The following is a 16,992-nucleotide window of genomic DNA, read 5'->3' as shown; positions in this document are numbered from 1 at the left end:
TACATTTGAAACTACTAACTTTGTATAATAAACTTATATACAAAGTTTCCTTTGATAATCAAATGAAACTGAATAATTTTTTTAGAAACTGAGTAAGTTTAAAGTAAAATGATATCACATATGCAGACCTAATTTAAAAGCTATTATTTTTATGCCATACCAAATTACTACCTAAAGCACAAGAAAGGATACCTTAAGAGAAAATTAATGCTGAGTCAAAACATTTTTTTTCCTGCTCAATATTATTAAAGGCAATTTGCCCACTTATTTGCTGACAGGACCCTCTGTTTTCAAATGCAGGTCTGTTGAGTCTACATGCAGCTCCATTATGCTTAAATTATTGATTATAATAGAAGAATTTGAAATCAAATGACTAATCAAATAATACCATTTAATTATTTTATACATCACATGATAACCTCTTTTTTTGTATTTTAGGGAAGGGTCTACAGTGTGTTTAGGGTCTCACTACTAGATCAGACTTGTAGTGATCCACCTGTTTACAGCCTCCCAAGAGCTGGGATTACAGACACCTGCAACCACGCCCAGTCTCAATTGCTGCCTCAGTGTGCCCCAGGGGCAGGGCCCATACAACAGGCCCCAGGATCAAACCCAGCCCCTGAGCCTGCTTGAAGGCACTTTAATCCACTGAGCTATTTGGCTGGCCCTTGTGATACTTTCTATTAAAACAAAATTATACAGAGCATAAATCTTCTACATCCTCTTATGAAATTAACATAAAGTTAATAAAATTTAACTGACATAAAGACCAAAAATTGACAGAAAATTTAAATAAAATATTAGGAACAGAATCCATTCTCACCCTAACTCTATATGCTGATATCTAAGAACTAAGCAACTACACTGAGGATAGCAATGTGTAATACTAAAACTATGCTTGAAATACCTGTCACTTTGGTCTTCTAAATGAGTACTGCTTCTAATGTCATATCAATTATTGCTATTCCCTCTTAAAAGTAAATGTTTGCCAACAAAAGGGGATATTAAAAGAAAACAAGAGACAAGAAAAAAATGTCACAGAATTGTCCTGCTACAATGTTGTATATGGTTTGATTTCTAATTTTATTTTTCTTTTTTCAGTACTGGAAATTGAACTCAGGACCTTGTGCTTGCCAGGCAAGCACTTATTCTACTGAGCTATCTCCCCAGGCCCTGATTTCTAAATTTCCATGTAAAAATATGTAATTGTTTTCCCCCACATTCTATATGGATTTAAATTTTAGAATATCTATGGTTGGTGGAAAATAGTTCCATGTTATGTCTAAGGTGTTTGATATTCACACAGATAGTGATGTTAAGCTCAACTGCCTCTGTTACAGAGTAATAATATCATTAATTTTCTCTTCTGGATGTTTAACAACTAAAGTTTGCAGACTAAAAATTAGAGAAATAGAGAGGCTACAAGGATAGCCAATATTTTGGCCCTAGCCCTGCAAGGTCAGTGAGGATGTAGGATATAAGAGAACCTCTGCTGTGACATCCTGTAACTTAGTGGTGTCCCAAATTTTCTGATCAAGGAGATTATAGGGCTACAGAGAAAAGTGATCAATGATGTAGAGTATGCCTAAGAAGAGTCACCTAGAGAGAAAAAAATTCTCTCAGGCTTTCACAGAGAGCAAATGGTCAAGCAATGGCCATGACTCATCCAGATGGCTGACATTGACAAAAGATCTACAAGGTGCTGTACATAGTTTCAGGGTAAATCCTGAGGGCGTTTGAATGACTTGTCAGATACAAAAGTTACATTTTTAGTTATATAGGTCTTGCTTTAACTTGGTCTTAAGCATTCAGCAGAAAAGTATAACCACGAGGTATAAAAAGTAGTGCCATATTAATATGCTGAGCTGTAAAAGGCTCAAGTCAACAACTTCTGACAATTGCCGATTCTGCTGATAACCCACTACTGTTATGGACTATTGGACTAATTGGGTTATTTTGCTGAATTCTAGTACCTACAATCTTTAGACTGGCTTCAAGTATGAAAAGGTCCTTTAAAGACTTCTCCAAATGCAGCTTCTCTAACTGCAGTGGAACGCTCATCTCAGACAAAACAAAATGAAAAAGGGGGATATATTGGGAGCCACGAAGCTAGGAAACCAATTGAATATGTGTAGGTGGGACCTCACTCCTGAGATGAATATCCTGTCTGGTTAAGGTTAGCTATTACTTGCTAGGCAACCTAGTGTCATGCATTATTAACTTAATAAAAGTGTAAATAATAGATCATTTTGTTATTTAAAGAAAGAGAAGAAAAAAATACATATATATACAAGAGAGTTAGGATAGATATACAGTTACTTTCTCTTAGTTCATTGGGAAAAGAGGTTGTACTAATATTGTTTAGACAAGCTATGTCTGTATCTTGTCCTCTGAATACTATGAAGACAACAATATGCAATGTATTAATTATTGTAACTGTCCTACTAACCTGTTTTGAAACTCTTTCATTGCTATTCTTTTTTCCCATTGAAATGAATAAATAAAAGTTAAAAGAAAAAACAGAATCCAACAGCACATTAAAGATTTATTTCCCATCCAGTAAGATATATTCAAGTAGTACAGAGTTCGCTGATGTTAGGAAATTTGTGTCTATAATTTATCAGTGATAACTCTAAGGACAGAAACGATGCCATAGACTCTAAAAATGGCATTTAGTAAAATTCACAGATCATTCTTTTTTCTTCATTTTTCTTTTGTAGTACTGGGGTTTAAACTCAGAGCCTTTCTATGCCAGTCATGTCCTCTAGCACTGAGCCATGCCTCCAACCTCCACACCATAACATAGAAATAGACTGATACTTCTTTAACATATAAAGTATAATATTATAAAATATTTCTCTTACCTCAAAATTTAGCATAATGCTTACTAAAGAAATTACCAAGGTGCTGGGGAGATAGCTCAATGGCATAAGTGCTTTGCCTAGCAAGTGCAAGGTCCTGAGTTCAATCCCTGGTACCAAACATAAAAAGAAATAAATTGTCAATATATAAACTTTTAAAAACTTTACATATTATAAGATTTAAGTGATACATCTTATATGATTTAAAACATTTACTATATTCTCTTAGTTTTAGCCATAAAATTTTATAATGAAAACCAGGAACTGAGCCAACATTCTTGGTCTATCACTTTTATGTGAAAAAAAAAAAAAAGGGCTCAAGAAATTCTAGCCAACAAAATAAGTATTGAGATATATTAAAAGGTATAGACTCCACCAAGGCTACATAAAACATAGAAAGAAGTTTTTTTAGAAGACCCAAGAGAATCATTTGTATCATAATTGAGAATTGTTGAGTTAAAGAGTTGGATGCAAAGGAAATACAGAAGGCAGAGGAGGGCATAGGGCCTGCATCACAGAGGAAAAGAGCTTGCCTGGCCTGTGTAGCCCTGGGCTCAGTTCCCAGCACTGGAAAACAAATGGAACAATCAAAGCAGTAAATTCACTCAATCAAAAATAGAGGGGCGGGGAGATGGCTCAGTGGAATAAGTGCTTCCCTGATAAGCGCAAGGGCCTGAGTTCAATCCCCGGTTCTGCCAAAAACAAAAAAAGACTCTGTCTCCAGAAGTAGATAATCTGAAGTTCTAATGAAGGGGAAAAAAGATTTTGTTAGGAAGCAACAACAAACATAAACTATATTAAGAAGCACCCTTAAGATTTCATAGGATGGGGCCGACCAGATGGCTCAGTAGAATAAAGCACCTGCTTAGGCCCATCCCCGGTATGTCTTGCCAGCCCTGTCCCCAGGGCATGCTGAGACAGCGATTGATACTGAGCGTGGTATAGGACTTTTATGAAACAATATATCATGAGCCTTCAAAATATTTTCATCCTTTATCTCAGAAATGTCTACTTCTGGAGGATCTAAGCTACAAACAGCCTATGATTTAGAGTGAGATTGATGCACAAGATGTTTAATGGCATATATGGGGAGCAATTAAAAAAGAAATTAAGGGCAGGAGCTTGCAGGTGCACAGAAAGCAGCATCCCCTCACCTCTCTAGTGTGCATGATGATGCAAAGTTCTGACAGTTTGCTATTCGATTATATTTCCAGTTTTGTGAATCACCTGTGAAGCGTTCACAGACCTATTTTCCAAATTAAAGTGATAGAACTTTTGTTTTTGCATTTAGATATTTTATTTATTTATTTTTTAAAGAATACAAAATGGTAAAAAAAATTAGAAATTATACAAAAGGACAAAACAAAAAAGGGGAAGATATATTGATATGCATTTAGATATTTTAGAGGGTATATTATTTCTCAGTAAGGATGATGAGGTATTAGGAGAAAATTAAGATAGAAAAATGGAGGCAAATTGGTTGTGGAAAGCCAGATTTGAGTTGAAATTAGGGAAAGGAAATGATATGTTCTAGTGTGTCCCAAAAGAGAGAGAAAATGAAGGGATGTTGGAAAATAATTTGTAAAGTTTCGGAAATGTTACTGAAATGTTAGACTAAGGAGTAGCCCTTCTTCACCGATGTAAGGAACTTAGACACTGAAGCGGCCTCAAGACTGAGCCCACTGCCGGTGAATAAGTGAGCTCCTTTGAACTCTCTCTGCGCGCTCCTCCTGGCGATGTTACCAGCGTGCTGCACTTCAGCACATTTACATGTCTTCCTCTTCCAGGGATCACTGTTTCCAAGGAAGAAGACTGTCATTGTATCGGGCTCTATAAACTCAGCCAGAGCTTATTGCATGGCATGCCTGTTTTCTAAATCAACCAACTAGTGTTTCATCCTTTAAGGGATAACTTTCTAGAGCATTATTTAACATGAAGATTCTCTTTCCAAATAGGATTACCAAACCAATAACAACGACCAGGCTGTGGTTGAGATCTGTATCACAAGAATTACAACAGCCATCAGAGAGACAGAATCCATTGAAAAGCATGCCAAGGCCCTTGTGGGGCTCTGGGACTCCTGCTTGGAACGCAACCTAAGACCCTCTGGCAAGGATGAAGATACTCCTCATGCAAAAATTGCATCTGATATCATGAGTTGCATTTTACAGGTAGGCCAGTGTTCAACAGTGAGCAATTTGATACATGGTTGGCAGCTCATTGAACACATGATGTCTCTGAGCTGAGCCAGTTTTTCTGCACCATTTAGATCTTGTAAAGAGACACCATAAACTGTCAGTAGCTAAGCCAGAGGGTTGATAATTAATAAGTTGAGAAAGTGCTATTAAGCCCCTTTGTGTATGGCACACTATAGGGAATTCAAAGTAATTCTGCAGTAAATAATATGTGTGCCAAGATCCAAAGGAGGAATCCTGGAATATTTACAAAAGGAGACCACTTTCACCCAAGGGGACCCAAGAGCAAGTAAAGATAGAAATTAGGAGCTTGGGTTATGTGGGAGGAATTAGCCAAGTCCTTTTAAAATGAATCTTGGTATGCATTTTGAATTCTTCACAATGGTATTTCCATATTCTGGTCACATTTAATTCCTTCCTCTAGTGTAAATGAGAATTTGAAATTTTGCCTCTCCTAAGAAACAGTGTGTAACATTGAAACATAGAGTAAGTCACTAACCTACCTAACACACAATTTTCTCCTCTGTAAAATGTAGATTAAATAAAATCATCTATGAAAAAATTTTATAGACTACTGACATTAATAGGTATTTCTTAAAAAGAATTCTGTGGTCAGGTAATTTGGGGAACACTAAATTCAATGTTTCTCTATTGAGCTGTCACAATACATCTGTTCTTCATAGGTTACCTTAAATATATTACTGATGTGTTTCCAAAATATGAATTATTCTAGCCCAAAAAGCCACTCCAACGACATTGGAACATTTATGTATTCAAAACTCAGTTCTATGTTCTAGCTTCCTCCACAGGTTCAAAAACCAATGATCTAGTCAGGAATAGCAGTACACACCTGTAGTCCCAGCACTCAGGAGGCTGAGTCAGGAGGATTGTTGCAAGTTTGGGGCCAGCCTAGGCTACATAGTGAGTTCAGAGGCAGCCTGCACTATACAGAAAGGTCCTGTCTCAATAAACCAACCAGCAAAACAAAACAAAACAAAAAAACTCTTTGAAATAAAACCAGTGATCTAGAACTTAGAGCAGCACCACCTGACAAAAATCCAGTGTAAGCCACAAACATGAGCTATGTGTTTAATTTTAAGTTTTCAATTAGCCATCTTAAAAAGTCAAAACCATGAAGTTGATTTGATAATCTATCTTTCTTAACCTAATACTACACAAAATACTATAATTTCAATGTACAGTCATTGTAATAATTAATGAGATCATTTATATCCTTTAACACTGTCTTGTAAATCTAGTTTGTTGTAGCACACCTTACTTTTAAGTGCTTGTGAACTTCTGAGGGGTTAGTGCCTGCTTGGTTGGCCTAGTTCTGGAGTCAAGGAAGACTTTCTGGATGGAAATTGTATTTGGAAAGGTCTGCACCATGAGCAGGAATTTTGCCCAATAGGCAAGGTAGAAAAAGAGAACATTCTAAGTACCAGACTAACTTGTGTGTGTTAGTACTGATTTGTGAAATAGGATCAAAGTAAAAAATTAAAAATATGCTATCTTTCCAAAATGCCTAGAATTTAAACAAAGAAGCATGTTTTATTCTGGATAAGGCATTATGTCTCCTATATGAAAGGGACAAAAAAGAAAATTCTTTTATGAAATAGAACCAGTAAAACTACTGCCAAGATAAATAAGCCTGTGAGATATTGAGAGAGGGTCAAGAGGTCAAGGACTGAGTTTTGAGGGGAAAGGAAAAGAGAGAGGAGCTGAGGGACAAGCCTCTTTGTTGAGAGAGAAAAGTGAGTCACTGAGGTGGATGACTCCAGCCTACAGCCGAGCGTGGGAGTGCAGTTTCCATCCTGTGTCCGCAGAAGGAGGCAGAAGCTGCTGCAGAGGAAAGCCGAAGCTCCAGAGATGAAAGCCTCTTTCAGTAAGGTTCCTCTGGGATGTACTCGAGAAAGCCAGCCAGGCGGTGGTGGTGATCATAGGATTTGCATTCAGCTTTCATCGCACTTTGAGGGGAAGTTTTTGTCTACGGTCAACATGGACATAATTTCTACCATTAGTAATTTAAAGTTTTGGAAGAACCATTCAGAAATTCAAATGACACATTTTGTGTTCTTTGTTCAGGAAAAAGAAAAAACAGTAGATCAACTTTCAAAAAGCTTTTACCTTCCAAAAAATGAAAAATAAGAAGAGTGAAGAATATCCTAGACACCCCACCCCACTTGCTAAGATACACGAACAGAATCACGTCATAATGTTTAGATTGAGTACCTACTGAGGGCCCATTTGCACACCCTTGAGTATTTAATTAAATTTTTACTGATGATTTCATTGTCATTTTAAAATAAATGTGTACATACACACACACACACACACACACACACACACATAAATTTCTGTCTTTTTCCTTAAGTTTCTCTTTTTGGCCTTCACACAAATGTGCTTCAGGTATCTATTGCTAGACCTCTTTTAATTGGTAGTATATTGATTCCCTTGGTCTTTAAATTTATGAACCTACATATTTACTGTAAAATAACTTTTTAGATTACAGAATTACATTCATTCAATCATTTGATGAGTATTAGTTGAGCACCTGTTATACAATATGTAGCAATATTTGTGAGTACTTTAAGTGCTATTTCACCCCTGACCCCCACAGCAGCTTTGGGATGTGAGTACCGCTATCCCTGTTTTACACGTAACAAAACACAGACTCAGAAGAAGGAAATAACTTGCTAGTGTCTCGTCTACAGAAGAACAAGATTCCTAAGACTGGGGCCTTTGAGGTCTAAAGTTCTTTGCTACTCTCAGAAGAGGCGACTATCCTCTGGCTTCCTTCTCTCCAGAGTAGGCTTTAGCATTCAGTCCTCAGACAGTGGCATGAAATGGGAGGAGGCTGGGATGATCCCCCCACCTTCAGCTTCCTCACACCTGCATCCCTATTACCTGTCAGAAAATCCACTGGGAACGTAGGTGCATGTGCCAAATAGATTTTATGTTTTGCTATGCAGTAAGAAATAAAGACTTTTTAGGTAGATCCAAAATTACTTTGACTGGACTGGTAGTGCTGGATGAATAGGCAAAGAACTCTATTTTAATAAATGAAGTTTAATATTTCTTGATCTTAATCATTTTTATAACTGTTTTGATATATTCAAGACCTGAGCATCAAAGAGCTTTTTAGTTGCTATTCATCTCAGATAGATATCTCTTCTTTTTTGCTTCATTCTTTTCATTTTTAAAAACACTGGGAAGCATTCCCAAAATGCATTTTCAAAAGGAAAATGTCCAGAAAAAGCTTAAACTGGTGCTATTCCAGTTAGAAGTGTTGGCATCCACGGACAAGGCCCTCTTGTTTTACCTCTACAGCTAAATAGAACAGGCCCCATGAGCAAGGCTGTAGGTCTGTGCTGCGCTCAGTGGTGCCCTGAGCCCTGAGCTGGGTGTAAGGTGATATCCCACCAGCACGCTCACGTCTGTGCTGAGGGCCAGGCCTGGCATCGCACTCACACTACCAGCTGCTGTTAAAGTGGCTTATTTGTAAGGCTGTAACAACAGAACTTTCTTTGTGTTCCATTAGCATTTCTGTGATCCAAATAATTTTAGAGATACAATGATTTCATAAGCCTAAGATCTACTGCATTAGCAACTTCTTTAGCTGCTTGTGAGGGCAAAGTACAGCCGATGGAAGAAATCATTTGTTCTCTGTTAGGTCTGTGAGAGCCCCCTCTCCTGAGACTCACCTTGGCCGCCCAGCTCACTGCTCCCATCCTGCTGCTTTCAGCTGTGCCCACAGCCTCATGCTCTGCCAGCAGCTGCCTGGCACTGTAGGGACCTGAGGCCTCTGCTGGTGATTCCCTCCTGCTTATGTAAACTAATTTCTCTTGGCTTAACATTTCACTTTTTGTATCATTTGAGAGCATTTCAAATAGCATGTTTGGGAGGAAAACAGAAAAATTGAGTGTATTAAAGTTTGTTTTGGGACCAGGGAGATAGCTCAGTAGAATAAGTGCTTGCCTGGAAAGTGCAAGGTCCTGAGTTCAATCCCCAGTACCACAAAAAATAAATAAATAAATAAATAAATAAATAAATAAATAATAAATAAAAATAAAGTTTGCTTTTGAGAATAATGACATTATAGATTTGGGGAAGATTTTATACATTTCTCTTGCAACCACACTTCAGAGACTTTAATAGCTGATGGCTATTTTTCTCTAGAATATCTAGAATTGTTCTATAAAGATTGTAGGCCTGGGGTTATAACTCAGTGGCATAGCACTTGCCTGGCAAGTGCAAGGTCCTGAGTTTGATTTCCAGAACCCCCGAAATAAAAAAAGAAAGAAAGAAAAGAAGGAAGGAAGGAAGCAAGGAAGGAAGGAAGGAAGGAAGGAAGGAAGGAGAAGAAGAAAGAAAGAAAGAAAGAAAGAAAGAAAGAAAGAAAGAAAGAAAGAAAGAAAGTAGAATGTAATCTGATTAGTAAAGACAGCCTATTCTTTCATTGTTGCTGGCAATCAATAGTTCATCCCAACATTAAAATGCATCAGTTGCTGGAAACAACAATCTCCATTGATCTTCTTTGGTTTTCCAGCAAGTCACAGGCAAATATACTCAAAGACGTATTCTTCTACTGGAAGACATGTGTCTCTCTGCCTGAAACTTGTTCTTGGCAATAGCGCCACAGTAGATAAGGTGAACTTGGGCATGAATTTCTTGTTGGAAAGTTCTGAGAACAACTGTGCGATTATGCTCCACCCTCAGCACTGGGGCTTTCACCAGTCATAGCAGACATAAACACTGCCAGCAGTAGTAGCCCCTGCATGTAACCCTAGCTACTCAGGAGCCTGAAGTAGAAGAACTGAAAGTTTGAGCAACATAGTGAGACCCTGTCTCAAAATGTAAAACAAAACAAAATAACAAGAGCACTTGCTGTTATCTACAAGGCCCTGTGTTCAGTGCCCAATACCAGAAAAAAAAGTTAAACTATCAGAAATCTACATGTAATGGAAAAAATAGCTGGCTATAGGAGCAACCCAAGGTGAAGCTAAGTGGCTTTATAGAAATAAGCCAAATGTAGCCTCAAGGGAGCAGTGATAGAATATAATTGAGAAAAAGGCCAAGTTAATTAGCCTACTTACACACCAGCATCTGAGGAGTAAGTTAACAAAAGGGACAAGCTCTCTATGGGATCATTATTTTGTAGGTTTACTCATCAGCACTGGAGGAGGCATAGAGATTGAATTTGATGAGTGGAAAGTTCTGTTCACTAGAAGTGGAGAGTTGGTTGCACGGCAGGACTGTTATTTTAATCACCATAGCCCTGCTGAGATACCCTGTAGGGTCTCTTTGATCTGAATGATTGTGTGCCCATGGGTGAACACTCTGGTTTCTAGTCTGGCTTCTTGGTATCGTGGTGATGTGTGAAGGATGCCCAAGGTCTGACCTAGCAAAGCCCCCCACTATTGGTGGACATGTGGCAAGAATATTATGCACCAGCCTTTTGGAAATCCATTGATGTGGGCCAGCCTTCAGAGAGCAAGTCAACTCTGTGGTATGACCAGACCATGCCCAGTTTCCTGGGAGAGGAGAGCAGCCAGCCTCCTGGGAAGGTCTCAGTGCATCACATCCATAATGGCCTGTTCAATAAGCCCAATCTCATTCAGCATGAAGGAAGACAATCTAAGTAAGGCATTCAGAAGTCATCAAGTATGTCTGACTGTAGGTCACAATCCTAATTTTTTGTGTTAAAAATTTTAAGATGTATGAAACAGATTCACTGAGCAGAACTGCAATACAGACATGCTGTGTCACTAAGGATAGGGCTAGAGCTTGCAAAATGGCTGACTTATGGCACTGAAAGTGTGTGTCAAATTAGGTAATAGAATACCTATTTTCTCCTCCAAGGGGTCAGGTTGACCCATGGGTCTGGTAAATGTATTAAAGTATAGGAATAGGTTAAAGGTTTATCGGGTATTTTTTTTTTCTAGTGATGAGGGAGGAGGACAGCTCAAGCATGAGAGATTTAGTTGGTTTATTTAGGGAAAGAACTGGTCATTGGCATAATTTAGAACATGAAGTTCAAATGATAATATCAAGACCTGGACATGATTTCTCTAAACTGATCTCTCAGATCCATGTTTCTTTGATTTTCTTATAGGTTCTGGCCTACTAGAGTCACATGATTACAGCAGTTATTCTTAATTCACTATTCTTGACCACCTGAATGCAGCAGAGAGAAAGAGAGAGAGAGAGAGAGAGAGAGAGAGAGAGAGAGAGAGAGAGGAAGAGAGAGGGAGAGGGAGACGGAGAGGGAGGAAGTGGATGAGGAGGAGGAGGAGAAGGAGAAGGAGAAGGAGAAGGAGAAGGAGAAGGAGAAGGAGAAGGAGAAGGAGAAAGAACTCCTTTCACAGAGCCTTTTCATGATTCCTTAACTATTTCATGTCTTTGGTACAAGGTCTCACTCTGCAGCTCAGACTCCAGGGGTGGGGCCAGTGAGGCATGTGGGACTAGGGATCAAACCTTGGTCCCTGTGCTTGCCAAAGCAATGACTCCTTAATTGTAATTTAATAACCTGCCTGCCCTTGAAGCCGTCACTTAGACCAGGAAAATGTGATTATCTGACAGGCTAGTATCTAGGACACTTAAATACTCTTGAAACCAAGGGTGGAAATGCTGTCATTAGAAATACCTAAACAGTTCCCCAAAAAGGCATTAGGATAGAGTTTCCAGAAAAAGGGTGAGTAGACATAGGCAGGAAACTAGTAATGCTGAGATCTGGAGAAAAGAAGAAGCCATACAATAGCACACTCAATCTCGACCGTGATTATCTAAATATTTACCTCCATTTGGATACTGACGATCATTACTTGGCTGTCTCACAAGGTCAGTGGCCCCTCAGCCTGCAAAGCCTTCCTGTGCTAGGCCATTGATACGATATCTGTTTTAGGGTCTTTTTATCAAAGGTTGTCAGACTGGCAACAATGACGATAGCCATTTTATAAGGGAGACCTAGAGAGCTGAGTGATGTCTCCATGACCACCCAGCAAGATGGTAGGGGAGCCAAGATTAGACGCCAGGTCACATTTTTCCATTTGATGTTTTTTTCTACCACATTATGTCCCCATAGACAACTGTCACCATAGATTTATATTATATCGATTCAATTTCACAGTTATTTATTAAGGACTTACCGTAATTCAAGAATTGTGGGAAGTACTAGAGGGACTAATCCATAGGTGGAAAGATAGGTACATTTTCCACAATTAGTGAACAACATTCCTATTTATTTATAATAACATGAAGTGAGTTCTCAAATACATTGTGCACTATGTAGCTTTGGCCTAGATTCAGTGGAAGGTGTGGCACTGATAGTAGTGAATATTTACTGTTCCTTTTTTACCCTGTATTTTAGGGACGAGTCTACAGGGTGTTCAGGGTCTCACTACAAGATCAGACTTGTAGTGATTCTCCTGTTTACAGCCTCCCAAGTGCTGGGATTACAGGGGTGCACCACCACGCCAGTCTCAATTGCCATCTCAGCATGGGGCGGGGCTGGCAGGGCAGGCCTGGGGATTGAACCCCTGGCCCCTGTGCCTGCTTGCACGTGCTTTAAGCCATTGAGCTATTTGGCTGGCCCTTACTATTCATTTTTAAGAAAATGATTTATATCTTCCAAATATTATTCTAAATGTTGACAGTATTTTATGTAGAGATCTTTATTTCAGTCACAAAATAAGTTAAGAATTATTTTGGGATCCAGAATTCCTTCAGTTTTTAGTCTCATGTTCATATGGTATTTTTCTTTGTGGTTCTCATTATCTGTAAATCTTAAGAGTTTTCTTGGTTTTTTAAACTGACTCCTAATAATTGTACATATTGATGGAATGCAGTGCAATAACTCAGCACATGTATTTCCCTCTCCTTAAATATTTATCATCTCTTTGTATTGGAAACTTCAATCTCCTCTCTTCTAGTTTTTAATAAGACATATGATAAATTGTTGTGAACTATAGTTACCCTTCTACAGTGCAACACATTAGAACTTATTTTGCCCTTAAAACTGTGCTTTGGCTTCTGTTGTCTGATCTTCAATCTTTTTCCAAGCTTCTAGTCACCACAGTAGTCTCTATGAAATCAATTATTTTAGCTTCTACAAACTTGTGTAAGAGAAAGCATGCAGTATTTGTCTTTCTACTTCTCACTTATTCCGCTTAACCTATTGCCCCCCACTTCCATCCATGTTGTCACAGATGCTGTGATCCTTTTCTATTATAGCTAAACAATATCTTATTGTGTGTATTATAATACACTTTCTTTATTCATTCATCCTTGGTTGGTTCCAAAAAAACACTGCAGGTTTTAAAATGAAGTCAGAAAGCAACTTGTTTCACATTCCATTCCTGTGGTTATTTTTGCAAGTGTAAATCAGATGAGTTGTTCCTCTCCTCAATGACTCTTGATTGCCCTTAAGATTAATTCCAAAGTCCTTAACCTGGCATTCTGGGCCCTTCACAATCATGCCCCTACTTACTTTCTCTGTCCCTTCAGTCACCTCCCCACTCACACACCGCCCTCCAACAATTAGGAGCCATTTACAGCTCCCCAAATGCTCCAAGTGCTCCCTGACCTCTGAGGCTCCTCACTGGCCCTTCCTCTCCACTCCTTACACTGCCATTGCCCAGCCATCCCCTTTTCATTCCTCAGGACTTAGGTGAGAAGTTACTTCCTCCAGGAAGTCTTTCTTGACACTGCCGACTGGGTTAGATGCTTCCTGACTCCCTTGGCACCTTGCGCGCTGCCTTCCATGGCCCTTACCAACTTATGCTTTCAGCTACCTATTTGCCTTTAAGCCTCCCAAACCAGAGCAAGATTTCCCAGACAATATATACATGGCAGAGCCCATGTTTTCATGACTGTATTCCACAAGTGCAGCTCAGGAAATGTTTTTGGAAAGTAAGTGAATGAATAATGAATCACTTGTTTTTGCTTCCTTGTGCTTCCACAGAATTATAACCGGCCCCCTGTGATGGTATTAGCCATCCCCATTGCAGTGAAATTTCTCCACAGAGGCAACAAGGAGCTGTGCAGGAACATGTCTAACTACCTGTCCCTGGCTGCGATTACCAAGGCGGATCTCCTTGCTGACCACACAGAAGTTATAGTAAAGAGCATACTGCAAGGTACAGTGCAAAGGCGGAGCTGGGGGACATGTTTTAAGAGTTGTTTAAAAGTCTTTTCATGAAACATACTTGATTTGTGCAAAGTGAGATCTAAAGAAGTGAGGGGCACACCTGATTTTCTGCTTTGCTGCTAATTGACCTGTGAACATGGAGAATGTCATTTGGGCTGGATGAGTCAATGTCTCTTCACTTGGCACATGACATACTTGGATTCATTAGATCGGCTGTATGCGTCTGTGCATATTTACATTTCTCAGTCTGGAGAACCGTGTCTCGCAGGCACAGGCCATCTTGTCCATTTACCAGCTGTGGAGAGATTGCCCTTTGACCAAGAAGAACAGGCCCTGCAGCTGTCAGGGTTTGACAGAAAATTCTTCTTTTGATTGCCAGAAGCAAAAAAGAAAAGAAACATCAGGAAGCATGTAATGACTTTTTAAAAGTGAATAACATTTGTGACTGACTTAGAAATGCATTAAATAGTACTACCACAAAAAAATGACATCAGGACATCTCTGTCAATTGTTCCAATATTTAAATGAAAGAAAAGGTCAGGTTAGTTCACACAAAATATTTCTCTTGTCTTGACTCTTTTTCCTTTGGTTCAGATCATTGAGAAGCCATATTTTTTTGGATTTGGAGTCAGAGAACAATCTATAATCCTTTACAATATGCATCCAAATTTCCTCCTTCCTTATTCATAAAAACATATGAGATCCCTAAGTGGCTCAGCCCATGTTGTACAGACACTGCTTCTGCGTGGTAAGGTCAAGCATCAACCCCTTACACCCTTCCCAGCCTGGATATGTTGGAGTCCCTCAGCATGTCATACCTGTGCAGTCTTCCAGAGGACTTGCAACAGTTCATAGGCTCTGCTGCGATCCTACCTGTATTCCTGGGGACAGAATACTGTACTAAATTCCTTCTCCCCCACCCTGAGCCCAGTGGACTCTGAGACTGCTATGGAGCTTCTGGAAGTGGACTCTACTCTGGAGACAGGAGGCTCCAGAACTCCGGCCTCCAGGCCTTTATGCTGATTAACCCAAAACGTAGGGGTCACCAGTGGCCACCTGCAGCAGCAGAGAGTGGCAGTCTTTCTCCATACTATTTCTCCCAGATTGAGAAGTCCCAGATTGGGTCATTTTTTTCCACACTTGATCTTAGCCAAAAGGCCAATAAGCGATGGGTCTATTTCCCAGAGCCGAACTGTGCCACCAGTTTTATTTGCAGATAATAGATAGTTCTGTTTTATCTAAAGATCTTTCTCCAACTGTCCACTCAGGAGTCTGGGTTACCAACAAATTAGTCCCTCAGTTTTCAAACTGCCTATTTCCTTCCAAAGAAAAAGATTTTTTATTCTAAACTTGAGCTCATTTCAACAGACATTCATAAGAAGGGTTCTTAGAATTTCCCCAAACTTCTAACCACAATTTTAGAGGAATGAAAGATCATGATAGTCAAGCTTCTAAGTAACAGAATTATGAAAAAAATTGAATTATATCTTTATAGATGCCAGCAACTTAGTTCACCCATTTGTAGTTGTTTAAAAATGTTTTTTCAATGACAAAGAAATTTTTGAGATACAAAATATGCTTTCTAAGTTCACTGCAAGCATTTGCAATAAACAAATAATTTAGTTTATTTGATCTAGTGCTTTAAAATTACCATAAAATGAATAGTAATTTGACCTATAAAGAGTTGGAACTGCATATTTTAAGATTTAGAGTTTTAGGATTGATATGACTGTCTCTGTTTTCTGTCTCTGAGTAGTTAATCTGCTGTAAATCTTTGTCTTCTATCTCCTGCCAAACAGCGTTAAGTCATCATTACTATTTTCTTTCACTACTGTTTCTCACATTTACACCTTCTTTCTTGAATGTGGTCACCTAATTTTTATTCTCCTGTATTTATTTTTATTTTTTCATTGTCAGTCATTAATTTTATAAAATATTGATTTCAAAACATATATTTTTATCATATCCATTCCTCTATCCCCTCCTTGTTGCCCTCCCCTTTAGTCCCTGCTTCTTGGCTAATCATCTCCCTTTACTTTCTTTCTTTTTTTTTTTTTTTTTTTTTTGGTGGAACCGGGGATTGAACTCAGGCCCTTGCACTTGCCAGGGAAGCGCTTATTCCACTGAGCCATCTCCCCAGCCCCTCCCTTTACTTTCATGCCATCTTTTTAAGATTCTGCCTAGTAGGGAGAGTATGCAATAGTTATCTGAGTCCAGCTTATTTCATGCAACATGATGATCTCCAGTTCCATCCATTTTCCTGCAAATGTCAAAATTTCATTCTTCATTATTGCCCAAAAAGTGTCCATTGTATGTAGAACATATTTTCTTTACCCATTCTTCTGTTCGTGGGCACCTAGGCTGGTTCCATATCTTGGCTGTCATATATTTTGCTACCATAAACATGAGTACATAGATAGCTAATAGTATGCCAACTTTAATTACTTTGGGTATATACCAAAAGTAGTATAGCTGGATCAAATGATGGCTCTAGTTTTAGTTTCTTGAAGGGCTTTCATACTGGTTTCTACAGTGGCTGTACTCATTTACATGCCCACTAGCAGTATAGATGTGTTCTCTCCCAGACATCCACACCAGCATTAAGTACTTGTGTATCCTTGATGGTAACCATTCTGGCCAGGTTAAGATGAAATCTCAATGTAGTTTGGATTTACATTTCCCAAATGGCTAAAGATGTTGAACACTGTTTAATACAATTATTGGAAATTTGTACTTTTTCTGCTGATAAGTGTCTCTTCAATTCATTGGTCTAATTGATTAAGCAATT

At 38.8% G+C, this 16,992-nt stretch overlaps 1 protein-coding gene across 5 annotated transcripts in view; it reads left to right on the top strand.

Annotated features, from left to right (window-relative positions):
- Positions 1-16,992, top strand: part of Veph1 (ventricular zone expressed PH domain containing 1) — a 274,142-nt gene that overhangs the window by 25,252 nt on the left and 231,898 nt on the right. For all 5 annotated transcript variants that reach the window (XM_004639833.2, XM_023699702.1, XM_023699700.1 and 2 more), the window contains exons 3-4: positions 4,817-5,032; positions 14,019-14,193. In XM_004639833.2, coding sequence (XP_004639890.1) covers positions 4,817-5,032; positions 14,019-14,193 — 391 coding nt within the window. The remainder of the gene's footprint in view (positions 1-4,816; positions 5,033-14,018; positions 14,194-16,992) is intronic.

This window comes from Octodon degus, unplaced genomic scaffold, assembly GCF_000260255.1.
Source record: "Octodon degus isolate 3935 unplaced genomic scaffold, OctDeg1.0 scaffold00115, whole genome shotgun sequence".
In the NCBI taxonomy this organism is placed as follows: domain Eukaryota; kingdom Metazoa; phylum Chordata; class Mammalia; order Rodentia; family Octodontidae; genus Octodon; species Octodon degus.
The sequence above is the reverse complement of the archived record's forward strand: the minus strand, read 5'-3'. Positions and strand labels throughout refer to the sequence as shown.